The sequence below is a fragment of the Sciurus carolinensis genome, chromosome 8 (assembly GCF_902686445.1).
Source record: "Sciurus carolinensis chromosome 8, mSciCar1.2, whole genome shotgun sequence".
In the NCBI taxonomy this organism is placed as follows: Eukaryota; Metazoa; Chordata; class Mammalia; order Rodentia; family Sciuridae; genus Sciurus; species Sciurus carolinensis.
Genome location: NC_062220.1, coordinates 13,357,528 through 13,375,706, shown reverse-complemented (window position 1 = coordinate 13,375,706; position 18,179 = coordinate 13,357,528). Strand labels below are relative to the sequence as shown.

Below are 18,179 nucleotides of genomic sequence, written 5' to 3'. Positions count from 1 at the left end.
TTCTATCCATTAAAAAAAAAAGGTCTGTTAACTTTCTTCCTTGTAGCAAATTTCAAGAGAAAGCTCATCAAAACCAAAGCAGGGACCATTCTTGGACAGATGTAGTATGCTGCAAAATGGTTTTATTGAGATTTTGATTTCGGGCATAGAAGGAAGAAGAAGTTCCCTAGCAGGGTTGGCTCATGAAGAGATAAAGGTGTTTAGTTGGCAGCGATGGTCTCCTGAATCCAGTCCAGGTATTTGCAGACTTTGGCATAGACACCGGGTTTGCCCTTCAGAGCACAGCCGTAGCCCCAGGAGACAATGCCCTGGAGCTCTCCATTGCAGACCACGGGGCCACCAGAGTCACACTGAGGAAGAAGGAAAAGACAATGAGAGATCTTTCTCATGTCCAGAGGGCAGAATGGGCTGCATGGGGTTCCCTCCTTATCCTAGGACTGTTATTTCAGGCTGCTGATCCTCCATGAACACCTTCTCTACCCCTGGAAAGCCAATCCTCAATCTCATTCTATATACTTACTGTTCCTCTTTTCCCTGTAGCCCCTCCTATTTTCTTAGTAAATCCATAGACTCAAGCAAAAGTGAGGACTGAAGAGATTGACTACTATCCCACCAGCCCCCTTCCTCTTACAGCAGTTCCATTCCACCAGGTACCCCTGAGAAGGGTACCTGGATATCAAGGCTTATACATCATCTTCTGTTCATCTATCTCCCCTTAACATTCATCATCCATATCACAGATAGAAAACTTGTAATTGTCTCAAAGATACAGCTCACTTCTCACAATCATTCCTGGGGTCAGTTTTACAGTATTCTGTGTTTTGGAAAAGGAAAAATATGATGAAGAAGAGTGAGACAGAGCTGGATGGAGATGGAGTAGCAGAAACTCACCTGGCAGGAGTCCTTTCCACCCTCCAGGAAGCCCAGACAGAACATGTTGCTAGTGATCTTTCTTGGGTAGGCCTCATGGCAAGCAGTGTCTGAGAGCACAGGAGCATCCAGACACTGCAGAAGATCAGGATATTTGACTGTTGAGTGAAGCAGTGCAAATGGGAGGTTACTCACAACATGGCAGGAAAATTTTTTTTTCCACTGCCTCTCCTGTCTTTCAGGATAGTCCCATAATTTGGGAGAATTTTTTCGTTATAATCAACAAGTTCTTCCTGCTCTAACCATAAAATTAGTGGGCACTTTCTCAAGTCCAGAGACTTTCATAAAGCGGGTGTAGACTTCAACAGTAGCAAAACCCTCAGCCTCTATTTCCCTGCACAGGTCTAGTTCTCTGTAGATCACTATTAATATTTCAATTAAATACCCTTACATCTTTCTAATAAGTTCATTTATGCTGTGTGTTCTGCATGCTCTCAGTAAAGGAATCTTCCCCACTTAAGTAGTATAACCTAAGCCTGCTTATTTCCAATAGTAAACTGTGAGCTTTGCCTTGCATTAGAATTTGAACTAAATGATCCTACATGTATCTTTCACCTCCAGTGCTCTCAGACTTGGTACTTGTGTTCATGGTGACACTTACTTCCAGAGCTCAGGGTGTTGCCCCAGCCAGACACGAGGCACTGAGTCCCTGCAGTTGGACAGGATCTTGGCAGAGAGATAGTGGACACTCGAGAGCTGATGGTAGCAGGTGACTTCAGTTTAATCAGCATGATGTCGTTATTTAAGGTGTCTTTATCGTAGGTGGGGTGTGGGATGATCTTGACTGCATCAATGAATTGCTCATCACCCTCAATGACATTGATGTTGTGTTCTCCCAGACGCACCTGAATTTTCCTGGTGTTAAGAATAAAAAGTTTCCTGGGTATGAACTTGGACTTCTCCTTCTCCTGATCCTCCAAGCACGAGCCCAAACACAAATACCATTCTCTTCAACTCTTGTTCACATGGTAATCATGTACTTAAGGCAGTACCAAATGTGGAACAGGTCAAATAATTCCTTGGATAAGTTTCACTGCTAATAAATAATTACAGCCCATCATCTTGTTAAAACAGTAAGGTCTAGGAGTGGACACCAGATGACCCAACAAAATAGTTGGAGATGAAAAGGAGATGGGTGGAGCACCTGCCACTTCTCCACCAGTTAGCATCACTGAGTATCATAGAGAGATGAGGCAGGAGTGAGAATCATAGCAGAATACTTAGGAAGAAAGAATTATGAAATTTGTAATGTTTCACTGGGAATGTGATGCATTTTGTTCCCTCCACACACCATTGTTTCTTGTTGAGTGATGATGGGAAGGACTGTACTGATTCATACTCTGCAGCTAATTCTGGGGATAATTCATCAGCCACTGTTTCCCCTCATCTTTAGCACCATCATTTAGGAAGACATCAAAAGCAATAAGGACATTGCTTCATGAAACTGTCCCCCAATAAATTACACAATTCTTGAGGGTGTAGTTGGGCTCTGAGGATCTGAAAGCTTTGTCTCCCAAACATCACTCTGTGGTTTTCCCTGATTGTGCTCTGGTGGTCCCACTGAATGAACTGGTCTTAGAGAACAGCATTTGAGCATTGGTCACTTACGGCCTGTAACAGTGAGCTGCAGACAGTACCCACTGGTCACTGATGAGGGAACCACCACAGTTATGGAAGCCAATGTTGAGGGACACCTGGTAGGGCAGGGAATTCTTCTCACAGGTGTAGCCCCCTACAATCTTGTCCTCATCGCCATCAATGGGAAGTGCAACTGACAGGAAAAAGTTGAGAACTCTCTGTTAAACGGATCTGTCTTGAAATTTCTACGCCACCTTGAAGTTTTTGCAGACTAACCAGAAAGGAGATGGCATTTTTTATTGTCACAATGAAACAGAGCATGGTGGTTTAAGGTATATACTTTTAAAAATATTTCCTATCTTTACCACTTAACACTTGTAATATTGTTAACTAGCCTCTAATGTTTGAAATTATGCTTTAAATTTGCTCTGTCATGTTTTTATGTTGCTTTCACACAAACACACACACACACACACACACACACCACACTTCCAACCATCAGAGACTCTTTACACAATATATGTCTGACCACCATAAAGAATGCTTTTTACTCAAAACCCCGCTTCCCAGTCATGGTAATAGAAAGCTCTCTAGTAATCTTGTTGGTGTATGTCTGTGCTGGTGGACCGGTATTGGTGTTGGATAGCTTTCTCCATAAGATAACAGAAAGAAACTTTGAGAAGCCATCTGAGAATATTCTGGTCTGGAAGGAAGTGAGAGTTGTGTTCTTTTATTCTCTCAATTTGTCTCCTTGGTTCAAGTCTAAAATTTCCATTAAATCATTTGACAGAACATTGTAAGTTTCTACTCCCCCACACTAACCTTAACCCAATTTCCTTTGTAACAGTTATCAAAGTCTTCGGCATATTCTAGTATGGTCTATTGATTTATCAAGACATCTTACCATTCCAAATGTCTGTGATTCTATTTTATGAACCCTATTTTTCCAATATATTTTTAATTTATTTATTTATTTTGATTCATTGTACACAAATGGGGTACAACTCATTTTCTGCTTGTACACAAAGTAGAGTCGCAACATTTGTGTAATCATACATGTACGTAGGGTAATGAAGTTTGTCTCATTCTGTTATTTTTCCTTCCCCCACCCCTCTTTTCCCTCTGTACAATCCATCCTTCCTCCATTCTTGCCTCCCTCCCATTCCCCCTTATGTATCATCATCCATCTCACCCTAATTAGATTGACTATTATCAAGAATACAAGCAACAATAGGTGTTGGTGAGGATCTGAGGGAAAAGGTACACTCACACATTGCTGGTGGGGTTGCAAATTAGTGCAGCCACTCTGGAAAGTAGTGTGGAGATACCTTAGAAAACTTGGAATGGAACCACCATTTGATCCAGCTATCCCACTCCTTGGCCTATACCCAAAGGACTTCAAATCAGCATACTACAGTGATGCAGCCATATCAATGTTCATAGCTGCTCAATTCACAATAGCCCAATATTTTAAAATGAGGTTAGCAGAGAAGTTTCCAAACAAGAAACTACATGTACCAAATTTAAATCAACCCAATTTGGGAAAAAGTAGTATTACTTTTGAGTAGTGTAAAAATTACTGGTATTGAAATAGAAATAGTCATTTATGTTTTCATGATTTAATGACATGTGACTTTTTATAAGGAGATATCATTAGGAAAGTTGTAGCAACAACAACAACAACAACAATCTAAAGTATTTATTCTTGAAAATAATATGCCTTTGCATGTTGGATTCTGAGTAAGAACTAGCTCTTTAGTATCCAGGAGGCCCAACCCTTGATACTCACAGCCTCTTAAAAACAAACAAACAAACAAACAAAAAAGGCATGGATTAGTTTCGGTCGTTGACTCCAAATTCTTAGAAAGGTCAAGACAGATACTCCTTTCACGTGAACTATTATTTCCTTTTCTCTCCTTCTTCATAGAATTTGCCTAGAAGTTCAGGACAAGTTTGACTTCTCTATGCCAAACCTGTCCTAATGACCATGACCTTCCTAGGACAAGTGAGATTTCACTATCCTAACCCTATATACCTGACCCTGCTGCTTAGACATTTTACCCTTCTTGAGTACAGAACCTGCATCCAGCATTAATGGTGGTTTTCCTGAGCACAAGGCAATTGCACACAAAGGATTGACACCTGCTGACAGTTCATTAACAAGACTCACCAGCAGCTCCCAGGACAGCAAGGAGGATGAAGGTCTTCATGGTGGCTCACTGGGTCTGAACTGGGAATGGGATGAAATCTTTTCACCCACAGGTATTTATACCTCCAGTTTGTCATTGACACCCATGGCCACAGGAGCCAGAAAAATGATTTCACTGGAAACTTACATATCTAAATTTAGATTCACTTCTCTAAAACATGGAAGGTGACTCAGCACCGAATTCAAACAACTACATTTTTCCATTTTCCAGAAGGTTATGGGAAAGGAAGCCAAAGACACACCTGGTGGAAGGTATTCCCCACAATAGGAAAATAACTTGGAGTGAGGTAACAGGTCACAGGTCACAAAGCTCCAGGTTTCTGCATTCCCAGAAAAAACCTAAGGTTCTCTGTTTTCTCAAGCGTGAACGTTTGTCCTAAACAATATCTGGAACTTGCACCCTTGGTGTTAATTGACATTGGCTCTTGATATACCTTGTGTCATCATGTAATTCTGATCTTGTGTATCCATGTTAACTTTTCATTTAAGAAGGAAAAACTTGTTCTCCTAAGAAATGATAAGATAGTTCTTATTTTAAATTACAATAAGAATAGGAAAGTGAGAACAATGATAACCACTTCTGTTTATCTAAAGTTTATTCTAAGTAGGGGATATAGTAGTCCCTCTTATTTGTGGTTTCACATTTCATGATTTCTGACACCCAGGTCAACCAGGACCAAAAAATATTAAGTGGAAAATTCTAGAAATAAATAACTCACAAGTTTTAAATAAATTTAATTATAGTATATTGTTCCATTTGTTGTATTTTATCATTACACTTTATTGTTAAGCTCTTACTTTGTATAACTTGTATTTGGAGCACTTCAGAGTTATGTATGTATAGCAAAATCATCCTACATAGGATTTGGTAGTATGTGTAATTTCAGACATCCACTGGGGACTTGAAATGTGTCCCTCATGATAAGGGAAGAACTACTCAATTCTCAGTACTTTCCCTATATTAACATAGAAATCCTCATAAGAATTATGCAAGCCACCTCTTATCATTCACATTCTACTGGTGGGAAGACTAAGGCCACAAAGGTGTAGGAGACTTAGTCAAAAGCACACAGGAAACATGTGGCAGAATTGAATTCTTAAGTGTCTGGCACTGTGGAAGGTCACGCATGCCTTGACTCACTGGGCCCTCACAGTCAGCGTGGTGAATGTTGTGCTGTAGTGTTAACCCTGCAAGAAGCCTAGAGAAGTCAACACTGGCTTCAGATTCCCATGGCTTTGACTGGTTGATGAGAGTCCTCAGACTCAAACTCATTTCAGCATCTGCGTCCTCAACCGAGACATCTTAAACATAATAGGGTATACAGTTTAAACTCTTCAAAACACAAGGCTAACATATAGAGAATTCTGAAAAACCCAAGAAGTAGGTTCTTGGAACAAGAATTACTAGAATTAGTGGGGAAGGAAACAAGTACCCAGAGTTAGTGATTCTTAAGGAGAAGTAACCTAAAACTGAAGTCAGTAGCCAAATTCTACTACCCATACCATAAGTCTGAAATTGCCTACCAGGACATTATCCACTTGAGCAAATTATCACTCTTGAGATGGCTTCTTGTTTTTTGTTTGGTTTATTTTTGTTTGAAATTTTGTTGCTGTGGAGACAACATAGTCAAGAGCAGAGTTTCCCAGTCTGTTGACATTTTTGGATGAGATACTATCTGTATTCAAACTATAGCATCCTTAAAAATAAGCTCTGAGAAGTGACTAATGTTCCGTGTGAATTCACATGTATTTTGCATATATTATCATATATTATTACATATATATCTATAATCATATGTATACATTAACCCCTCTGGATTGTTGGGATAATGTCAGAGGGAATATGTAAACATTAGGTTAGTTTTGTGGAAGGAATTTGTGCCTCAGTGTTAGAAGACTATATCGAGAAATAAAGGGATCATTGAGTACTGTGTATCTGGAAAACCCATACCCAGAAGAAATAGAAACCAAAGCTGAATAGATGGAGCTATTCACAACAAATCAATATCTCTAAAGCCAGACTTTTTGATATGTATCCTTTCAACAGATTGACATTATAAAATGAATCTTGGAGTATGACTGAAATAAAACTGATGGTAAACACTCATACTTAAAGAAACATTTAAAATCCTAGTTACTTGCCAGAAAAGATGAGAATTGTTTGCATTAAAATAATGAATTAAATAAATTTTCTAGGAAAAAAAGTTATGTATTTGTCATAGTAAATTTTCTTAGATAAAGTGATCTTAAATACATATTGAGGTTTATGATTCATGGGAAAAATAACAATTAGATTATGAAGTATACCCAGTTGAAATGAAGCAACATCTTCCCAACTCATATATTCTAGAAGAAAATAAATATATATGTTTATATGTTTATATTTACATATACATATGTATATTTATATAAGTAGCTGAACTTCTAAGTAGAGATATTACTTCATTTAAAGAAGCTATAATCTGCAATGAAATTCCAAGTAAAATCCCAATGACGTGCCTTACAGAAATAGAGCAAGCAATCATGAAATTCATCTGGAAGAATAAGAAAACCAGAATAGCTAAAGCAATCCTTAGCAGAAAGAATGAAGCAGAGGGTATCGCAATACCAGATCTTCAACTCTACTACAAAACAATAGTAACAAAAATGGCATGGTATTGGTACCAAAGAGAGAGGTAGATCAATGGTACAGAATAGAGGACACAGACACAAACCCAAAGAAATACAATTTTCTCATATTAGACAAAGGGGCCAAAAATATGCAATGGAGAAAGGATAGCCTCTTCAACAAATGATGCTGGGAAAACTGGAAATCCATATGCAACAGAATGAAATTAAACCCCTATCTTTAATCCTGCACAAAACTCAACTCAAAATGGATCAAGAACCTCAGAATCAGACCAGAGACCCTGCATCTTATAGAAGAAAAAGTAGGTCCAAATCTTCAACTTGTTGGCTTAGGATCAGACTTCCTTAAAAGGACTCCCATAGCCCAAGAAATAAAAGCAAGAATCAACAACTGGAATAGATTCAAACTAAAATGCTTTCTCTCAGCCAAGGAAACTATCAGCAATGTGAAGAGAGAGCCTACAGAGTGGGCGAAAATCTTTGCCACTCATACTTCAGATAGAGCACTAATTTCCAGAATACATAAAGAACTCAAAAAACTCTACACGAAGAATGCAAATAATCCAATCAACAAATGGGCTAAGGAAATGAGCAGACACTTCACAGAAGATGTACAAGCAATTAACAGATATATGAAAAAATGTTCAACATCTTTAGTAATAAGAGAAATGCAAATCAAAACTACCCTAAGATTCCATCTCACCCCAATTAGAATGGCGATTATCAAGAACACAAGCAACAATAGGTGTTGGCGAGGATGTGGGGAAAAAGGTACACTCATACATTGCTGTTGGGGTTGCAAATTAGTGCAACCACTCTGGAAAGCAGTATGGAGATTCCTCAGAAAGCTTGGAATGGAACCACCATTTGACCCAGCTATCCCACTCGTTGGCCTATACCCAAAGCACTTCAAATCAGCATACTATAGTGATGCAGTTACATCAATGTTTATAGCTGCTCAATTCACAATGGCCAGATTGTGGAACCAACCTAGATGTCCTTCAATTGATGAATGGATAAAGAAACTATGATATATATATGTGTATATATATATATATATATATATATATATATATACATATACACACACACACACACACACATATATATGTGTGTATATATATATATATATACACACACACACACACACAATGGAATATTACTCAGCCATAAAGAATGATAAAATTATGGCATTTGCAGGCAAATGGATGAAATTGGAGAATATCATGCTAAGTAAGATAAGCCAATCTCAAAAAACCAAAGGACAAATGATCTCGCTGATAAGTGGATGATGACACATAATGGGGGGTGGGAGGGGTTAGTGTTAGGGTTAGGGTTAGGGTTATGGAGGGGGGAAAGAATGGAGGAAGGAAGGACTGTATAGAGGGAAAAGAGGGGTGGGAGGGGAGGGGGGTAAGGGAAAAAATAACAGAATGAATCAACCAACATTACCCTATGTAAATTTATAATTACACAAATGGTATGCCTTTACGCCATGTACAAACAGAGAAACAACATGTATCCCATTTGTTTACAATAAAAAATAAAAAAAGAGTAGTATATATAACACACACACACAAACAATAAGGTAGCTATAATCTGTTATAAATATGAAGTTGATAGTTGAGAATTATCTTCTCCAAGTTTCTCCAAGGTAAAAACATATCTGAGGACTGGGGTTGTGACTCAGTGGTAGAGTGTTTGCTTAGTACATGTCAGGCACTGGGTTCCATCCTCAGCACCACATAATAAATAAAAATAAAGGTTTTGTGTCCATCTACAACTAAAAATCTTGAAAAACAAAATATATTCATGAGTCGCATCAGACACACCAGATGAAAACCTTTGTCCCTGTGCAGTTGCTCCTAATCTCTTTGTTAACTCTTTATATTTTTTTTATGTGATAAAATGACACCATGCCTCCCTGGATATTAGTCTTTTATATTTAGTTGATCTCCTTGGACTCTTGCACATGACTCTTTATTTTAAAGTGCAGTGTTTTTTTGATATATGATTTGCATACTTTCTTTCATTAGGCTTTAGCAGAAAGAGGCTTCTCAATCTTGCCTCCCTTTTCCTACACTCTTCTGCTCACTCACGTATCCTGATTAGCCTCACATTCTATTGGCTTCTTGTCTGCTCACCTTTAAGCATGTACCTACCAGAAGAATAGGTTGACACTTTACGTATTGCTGGTCTATCCTTAGTGCATAAAAAAGAGCCAAGAATATTACAGGTCCTCAATAAGTATTTGCTGAGTACATAACTGATTAATGAATAGAATACTTACATTTTCTCCACTGAAACATTCACCATATTTCAATCATTCCTCTATGTTTATTTTAGTTTCCGATTTTTCAGGGTTAGATAGATAATGCATCAATAAACATAAGTGATTACTCCAGTGCACACTGTACTTAGTTTTTAAACATGTCCTTCTTTCTGTGACTCTCCTAACTCAATTTGATTAACCAAAGAATAGGCCCAATGAATGAGATTTGCACACACTGGGATTCAGGGTCCATGGATTAGAGATTTTAAAGGAATATGGCTTCTGTACTGAACATGTACAAAAGTATCTTTCTGGTTCTGTTCCTAAACAAGATGGTAATACAACTGCTTACATTCCCATTGTGTTAGTGTTGTGGTTTGGACATGAGGTGACCCCCAGAAGTCCATGCGTGAGACAATGCAAGCATGTTCAGAGGTGAAACAACTAGATCATGAGAACTAATCAGTGGATTAATCCAATTGAATGGATTCACTGGGTGGTAGGGTATAGTTGTAGACAGTAAGTCACTGGGAGTGTGCCTGTGGGGCTTATATTTTGACCTGGTGCCTCGCTCTTTTTCTCTCAGCTTCCTTGCTGTCATGAGCTAAGTATCTCTCTTGTACCACCATCTTCCACCACAGTTCAGGTCAGGAACTATGGAATTGGCTGGGACCATAAACTGAACCTATGAAACTGTGAACCAAAATAAACTTTTCCTTGTCTGTGGTGATCTTGTCAGGTCTTTTGGTCACAGACAAAAGGCTAACTAACACAATTAGGTACCATAAATAATCTAGAGATGACGTTAAGTCTATAGAAGGATATGCACAAAACTACCTCAGTTTATTCAAAGGACTTGAGTATTTGCTGACTCTGCTGTCTGTGGGGAGTCCTGGAACCAATTCCCTAGAGTTACCAAGAGATGATGGTGCCAAGAAGGTCATGTGTGTTGCAAAAGGAAAAGTCTACTCCTTGCTCCGAGGTTCTGTCATGTGACTTAATAATAAAGTAATCAGCATCATTTTATTTGATCCCTGGTTCAGTTAATGAGTCCTCGGTGAGATTACAGGAAGGAAGATTTCAAATAAATATTCTGGGAACAACTTTATCCTTCTCCCTAGATGTATAGATACGGGAGGTTGAATATCTGAGAGGCATTTCGTGATGAGAGGTTTTTATCCTCAGGCTAAAGCTGACAGCAATGGAAACACAGGACGGAGCTGGCTTGTTTTTAGGTTGCAGAATCCAGCCATCTTTGAAGCCTTCCTATTCCTAGGCTTCCTTTGTGCATTTCTAAAGACGTTTTGAAGGGGAAAATATTGGAACTGCCTGCCCCCTAGCACACTAGTGTGTATTTTAATAGAAAGAATTTCTAAGACATAAGTTCCTATGAAAAAGAGCATAAGAATTCACACATTCGAGTAGAAATTCACAAATTGTGAAGTTAGTCTTTTAACAAAGCAAGAGACTGAAAGTGACAAGCAGAGATATTGAAACGTGCTCCTGAATGATCTCACCTTCTCTTGTGAGGTGTCTGAACCTCCCTTACCTGAGGTGGAAGGTGAGTAAGAGTGGTTTAGTGTGGTGATGGGAAGGACAGGGGAATCTTAAACTCATTTGTTTCTAGGGAGAATCCTGAGATGTTTAGTTAATGTCCATCTGAAGCCACTTATTTAGAGAGAAGTTTATGCCTAGGTGCCCTTCAACAGATGAATGGAAAAAAAATGTGGTTTATACACACAATGGAATATAACTCAATCATAAAGAGGAATGAAATTATGGCATTTCCTGATAAATAGATCTGGAGGTTATCTTGTTAAGTGAAATAAGTCAATCACAAAAAACAAAGGCCAAATTTCTCTCTGATATGCGGATGTTAACTCACAATAAGAAGTGGGGAGAGAATAGAAGTTCGTTGGATTAGACAAAGAGGAATGAAGGAAAGAAAGGACGAATGGGAATAGAAAAGATAGCAGAATGAATTTCACATTACTTTCCTATGATTCATACATGAATACGTGACCAACATAATTCCGCATCATGTACAATCAGAATAACTTCCCATTATGTACATGTACATGTAATATGTCAAAATATATTCTACTGTCATGTGTAACTAAAAAGAATAAATTAAAAAGAGAGGTTTTATATATTGTCAGTTTAGACCATGTGCAAACAAACAGGAGATTAATTGAAAACAAAGGAAATAAAACAGAAAACGTTAGTTGTGACTCCATACTTAAGAGCCTTGGACACAAGGCTAAGGCATTTCACGTCAATCTAGTGGCTGTCATGAAGCTAGATTAAGAACTCAGAGACCGACCCCTCTAATATCTCATCCAGAGCCATAAAAGGTTGTCAAGCAGGTCATGAGCACAGCTTTCTTGCTGTAGGTGCCTCTCCTGAGATGCCGAGTACAGACTGTGTAGTTTTGTCCCGCTGAAGTCCATATGTCGAAGCCTTCACCTCTGGTGAGATGGCAGTAGAGGGTGGAGCTGTTGGGAGGTAATTAGGATTTGATAAGGTGCAGAGGACAGAGCCATTGGCAGAGGATTCATGGATTTGATGGGAAGACAGAGGTACATCAGCAAACTAGAAGCCAGCCCTCCCCAGACATTAGCCTGCTGGAGCCTTGGCTGTGAGTTACCAGTCTCCAGAGCTGTAAGAAATAGAGCGATGTGTAAAGCACACAGACGGTGGTATTTTTGTTCAGCAGCCTGAGCTGAGACACGGCTCTCTCCACCCATCTCTAACGCTGCATGTTCCGCATTTGGTCCTGCTCCATTGCTCTCATGTGCCTGTGCTCAGAGCCCAGGATCTCCTTCCAATGGTCCCCAACAGATCTGCATGGGATCCTGGGTAGGGGCTGCCACTGCAAACTTTCTCTTGATGATCCATGGGAAGATAAGGATTCGGGGGAGAGCTGGTGGGGAACTAAGCTGGAGTGTGTGGGGTGTGCTCTCAGGGAGACCAGAAGACCGCTCTCACCTCCAGGCCAAGGCCTTTATGATCTCAGAAAATTATTTCCTGAAAACTTCTGTGCATTTGTACTTTCTTTTGCCTATAGTTTAGATTAATACCTAATCTGGGATGGGACATGAGGGGCCTGTTGATAGGAGTTGGGCTCAGACAGTCCCCAGACACCATGCCTGCCGTAGCAATAAACTTCCAGTTGGAAAAGATCTTGGGGAACTAGAACACATATATAGGGGAATCCTTGGAAAATTTAGGAAAACTAGGATATTTTAAAATTTCTGCCTGTAGAGCTTCCCTTATGTAGGCTTATAGATCCTCAGATGCACTGTAGAAAACAAGGAAGAGAAAACTCATGCCACAGCAGCAGCAACGCGTGAGCACAGTGTGGGCTTCACTGTGGTTTTACTTGAGATGTCTAGAGGACTTGGGGCAATTCATAGTAATTTTGTTCGCTTTTGTGCCATTATCTGTCTTTGAGTTTGAAAACATGATGAACACACAAAAAAGGGAAAAACAAATGTGTGTTGTTGAATTGTAAACTGTTTCCAAAATATTGATAAGGACCCTTGTACTTATTTGCTAAATATTTGGTGGTAACAGTGAATTTATTTATCTTTATATCTACAGTGTCTCCTATGGATTCTTCAATAGAATAGAAGCCAAGTAAGTTAATTTCATTAAGTTGGGTGAATGATTAAATAAACTTTCAAATTCTCTCCACAAAAGAAGTTCCAGCATCTGTTTACCTTTCTACTTTGAGGCAAGATTGACGAAAAAGTTCATTAATACCAAAAGGGATCATTCCTAGACAGTTATGGTGAAGAATAATATGTTTTATTTAGTTGCTCACTCTAGGCATTTAAGGAAGGTGAAATTCACCACTGGGATTTGATCATGAAGAGAAAAAGGTGTTTCGTTGGCAGCAATGGTCTCTTGAATCCAGTCCAGGTAGTTGCAGACCTTGGTGTAGTCATCAGGTTTGCCTGTCAGAGCACAGCCAAAGCCCCAGGACACAACACCCTAGAGCTCTCCGTTGCAGACCAAAGGGCCACCAGAGTCACCCTGGGAAAGAAGGAAAGACAATCAGACCTTTTGTTCATACCCAGAGGGGAGAATGGGCTCCAAAACATTTCTCCACAATCCAGGTGGTAATTTTTTTTCCAACTGCTGATCCCCCAAGATATACCTTTTCTACTTCTGCCAATCCAACCCTCAATCTCTTTCTATATCCCTTCTGTTCTTCCTCCTTACCTGTAGTCCCTCCTCTTTCCTTAGTTGCACCATAGGGCCAAGAAATGGTGAGGACTGTACAGATAGAATGTGGTCCCAATAGCCCTGCTCCTCTTACAAGGTTCCATTCCACCACATGGTTGCTCAGAAGGGCACCATGATGAACTTTTGCACACCAGGTACTAGGTCTCTTTTTTACCCTCTTTTCCTCTAATCACTATTACCACCAAGAGAAACCTTTCATTTATCTCAAAGCTACTGCTCACCTCTCACAATCAGTCACAAGGACTTGATAGTCCTTGGTGTTTCAGAGAAGGTGAAATATGGTTGAGAAGAGACAGAGACTGATGTGGATGAAGGAGTACGAGAAACTCACCTGGCAAGAGTCCTTTCCACCCTCCAGGAAGTCCAGGCAGAACATGTTGCTAGTGATTTTTCTTGGATAGGAATTGTGGCAAGCAGTGTCAGAGAGCACAGGAGCATTAAAATACTGCAGAAGTGAAGGATATTTGACTGTGGAAAGCAAGAGTGAAAATCAGAAGTGTTCCCTGATTACATTTTATTTCCTCTCTTTCACAATATTCCTCTTCAGTCTTTCAAGTAGACAATTATTCACAATTTGTATGAACATTTTATCTAGATTGTCCAGAAAGTTCTAATCAAGTGTTTCTCTCTCTGATAGGAGCCTCAATGACCACAGATGTCAAGTGCAGAGCCTGTTTTCTGAAGACGGTGTATACCTTAGGCAGTAGGAAATGATGAATGCCTCTGTTTTTTGTTTGTTTTAATTTTGTAATAGTATTTGTTCTAGTTAGTTGTACATGATAGTAGAATGCATTTATACATTTTGATAGATCATCCATAAATAGTGTGTAATCTTTCATTATTCTGATTACACATATTGCAGGATCACATGGGTCATGCAGTCATACATGTACATGAGGTAATGATCTCAGTTTCACTCTTGAATGACTGTTTTATTTCCCTCTTCTTCTTTTTTATTATATCTCCAATAACATTTCAGACAAAGAACTTGACATTTTTATTATAAAGTAATTTTTCTCAGTCTTCTCCATGTTCTCAGGAAAGAAATCTAACAGACTTTATTTAGTATATTATAAGACTGCCTATATCCAACTCTACTCTTAGGCAACCTTGCCTTTAGAGAAAATTTTTGCTATCTGACCCTCAATGTGCCTTTCACCACTAGTGTTTTCCAGCTTGGTGTTTGTGATCCAGGTGACACTTACTTCCAAAGCTCAAGGTGTTGCCCCAGCCAGACACAAGGCACTGAGTCCCAGCAGATGGACAGGATCTTGGCAGAGAGACAGTGGACACTCGAGAGCTGATGGTGGCAGGTGAGTTCAGTTTAATCAGCATGATGTCGTTATTTAAGGTGTCTTCATCGTAGGTGGGGTGTGGGATGATCTTGGCTGCCTGAATGAACTGCTCATCTCCCTCAATGACATCAATGTTGTGTTCTCCCAGACGCACTTGGAGTCAGCTGCATTAAAAGGTTAGAGGTGTCGTCTTGAGTATCCAACTTGAGTTCTCTTTCCCCAAATCCCCAATCATGATCATAAACACAAACAGCATCCTCATCAAGTATTTGGTCACACAGATAATTGTGAGTTAAGGCAGCACTGTGTACCACCACGCATGGTGCAGGTGAGAGGTCCTTATGCTAGGTTCAGGACTTGTGCAGACCATGCTGTTGGCTGCATTAAAATAGGAAGGTATAGGAATGGGAAAGATGACCCCAAAGAAAGAGTTGCAGATGTAAATGGGATTGGTGGCACCTGCCATTTTTACCCTCTTTGGCACCACTGAGTATCACAGAGAGATGAGGTTGGATTCAAAGACAGCAGAATTTTAAGGGAACAGAATGTGACATGCCTATTTTTATGCTGTACTAGAATGATGATGCCTTTCTTTCCTTCCACATCTCATTGCTTCCTGGTTAAGCATGATGGTGAGGGCCATGTGCTGATTCATGGTACTTCACCAGCCACTGATTCCTTTCCAAATCTGTAGCACCATCATTTAGAAATACATCAGGAAACTCTAAGGTACTGCTCCATGTAAGTCCTTCAACGCTTTGTACAATTCTGAGTGAATAATCAGGTCTCAGAACCTGAATTCTTCATCCATCAAGCATAAGTACCATTATGCTTCCTGGGTTGGAGGATAAACTGGCCTTGGAACTCAGGAATGTGAACGCAGGTCACTTACGGCTTGTAGCTGTGAGCCGCAGACACCACCCACTGGTCACTGATGAGGGAGCCTCCACATAAGTGGTAGCCAACGTTCAGGGACACCTGGTAGGGCAGGGAATTCTCACAGGTGTAGCCTCCAATATCTTGTCATCGTGTGAGTGGGAAAAGCAAATGACAGAGAAAAGATGGCAACTCTCTGTTAAACAGATCCATCCTGCAATTCCTATTCCACCATGAAGATTTTTCTGACTAACCAGAAAAGAGATGACAAAGTTCACTTTTCTTACATAATCAAGAAATGGAGGTTTAAGGATTTCTAAAAAATGTGTTATTCTATGCTTTTAGCACACTCCCTTCTTCTGTCACTATCATTAAGCATCTAATTTTTAACAAATACTTTAAGCATGATACATTGTTTTTATAAATGTGCATCACACTCTGCATGCACAATCACACAAGCACACCTCAAAATTCAAGAGTGATCAGAGACTACACAAGTGCTTGGTCACCACTGGTGAAGATAGAAAACCTTGCTTACATAAAACTGTTCTGCAGCCAAGTAAACAGATAAAAAGCTTTGCGGTAATATAACTGGTGTGTGTTTGGTCAATGGGATGTTGGTTTTGCATTGCTATCTCAATAAGTAACATAAATAAAAAACTTTTAGAAGACAACTGAGAATATTCCTAAAATATTGTACTTTCATTCTCCCAATATGCTGCCTTGAATCTAACCTAAAATTTCTATTAAATCATGTTATAGCTGGGAATGATGGCACATGTCTGCAGTTCAAGCTACTTTGGAGACTAAGGCAGGTGGAACATGAGATGGAGGCCAGCCTGGGTAACTTAGCAGGAACCTGTTTCACAATAAAAAAATTAAAAGTAGGCTATGGATGTAGCTCAGTAAAAAAGTGTTGCTGTGTTTAATCCCCAGTACTGTGCATGCACACATGCCCACAAGCACACACACACACACACACACACACACACACACACACAGTTTTACAGATCATAATAGTATTTCCCTCTCCAACATCACCACTTACTCTTGTTTCTTTACAACATTTACCAATATAGCAGTTTGCAGTATGGCCCACTGATATGTCAAATTTTCTTATAGATCCAAATTCTGTGATTATATAATATGAGCCTTATTTTTCCAATATTTTATAATAAGTGTAAGAAAGAAGATTCCAGGTTGTAAACAGATGTATTGAATTTATCTCAAACCAATTTGCAAAAAAATTAATATTAACATTTTGTAGTATAATAATTAATAGTCTCAAAATAGAAATAGACATTTAGTTCTCCTCATGATTGAATGGCATGTGATTTTATGTGAGAGAAATAACATTTGGAAAATTGTTAACAAAAACAAACCAAAGTTTTTATCTTGGAAAATAACGATTCTTTGTCTGTTAGATCCCCTAGGTAAATACCAGCCATTTAGCATTCAGAAGACTCAGGGTTGACTTCCACACTCTCTTCCAGGAGCAAAAACTTTTTTCAGTTGTTAATTCCAAATTCTTAGAGAGGTCAAGACAAACACTCCTTTCACACAGACTACCCTTTCCCTTTCTCTCCTTCTTCACAGAATTTGCCTGGAAGTTCAGGACAGGTTTGGCTTCTCTGTGCCCTCTGTGCTGAATCTCTCATGGCCTCCATACCATCCACTGAAAATTAATATTTAATTACCCCTCATCAACACTTGAGTACAGCCTGTATACACCACTGGAAGTGGTTTTTCCAGACACAGCCTGTGTGTTTACATAGAAGATAGACATCTACTGATTGTTCATTTAAGAGACTCGCCAGCAGCTCCCAGGACAGCGAGGAGGATGAAGGTCTTCATGGTGGCTCACTGGGTCTGGACTGGAGATAGGATGAAGTCTATTCACCCACAGGTATTTGTACCTCCAGTTTGTCATTGACGCCCATGGCCACGGGTGCCAGAAAAGTGATTTCACTGGAAACTCACATATCTAAATTTTAGATTCACTTCTGTGAAACATGGAAAGGTGATTCAGCATGAATTTTAAACAATGTGATTTTTCCAGAGGTTATGGGAATGGAAGTCATCTTCCCACCTGGTAAGAACCATTCTCCATAATAGGAAAATAAGTTGGAGTAAAGTCCTA

General features: G+C 39.4%; 1 protein-coding gene and 1 pseudogene across 1 annotated transcript; both read right to left on the bottom strand.

Moving 5' to 3' along the window:
- Positions 1–200: 200 nt before the first annotated feature.
- On the bottom strand, positions 201–4,718 carry LOC124990389 (cationic trypsin-3-like). The gene is made up of 5 exons (XM_047560398.1): positions 4,679–4,718; positions 2,539–2,701; positions 1,532–1,785; positions 892–1,028; positions 201–350 (listed from the first exon to the last, which is right to left on the bottom strand). Exons 1-5 carry the CDS (start codon positions 4,716–4,718, stop codon positions 201–203), a joined length of 744 nt encoding a protein of 247 aa, XP_047416354.1.
- Positions 4,719–13,439: 8,721 nt separating this feature from the next.
- LOC124991250 (cationic trypsin-3-like) lies at positions 13,440–17,893 on the bottom strand (annotated as a pseudogene).
- Between the last annotated feature and the right edge of the window lie 286 nt (positions 17,894–18,179).

Coding starts and splice junctions, on each gene's coding strand:
- LOC124990389 (XM_047560398.1), bottom strand. CDS start 4,718: ATGAAGACCTTCATCCTCCTTGCTGTCCTGGGAGCTGCTG. Junction 2,702..4,678: donor TGCTGTCCTGGGAGCTGCTG/GTGAGTCTTGTT, acceptor TTTTCCTGTCAG/TTGCACTTCCCATTGATGGC. Junction 1,786..2,538: donor GCAGCTCACTGTTACAGGCC/GTAAGTGACCAA, acceptor TCTTAACACCAG/GAAAATTCAGGTGCGTCTGG.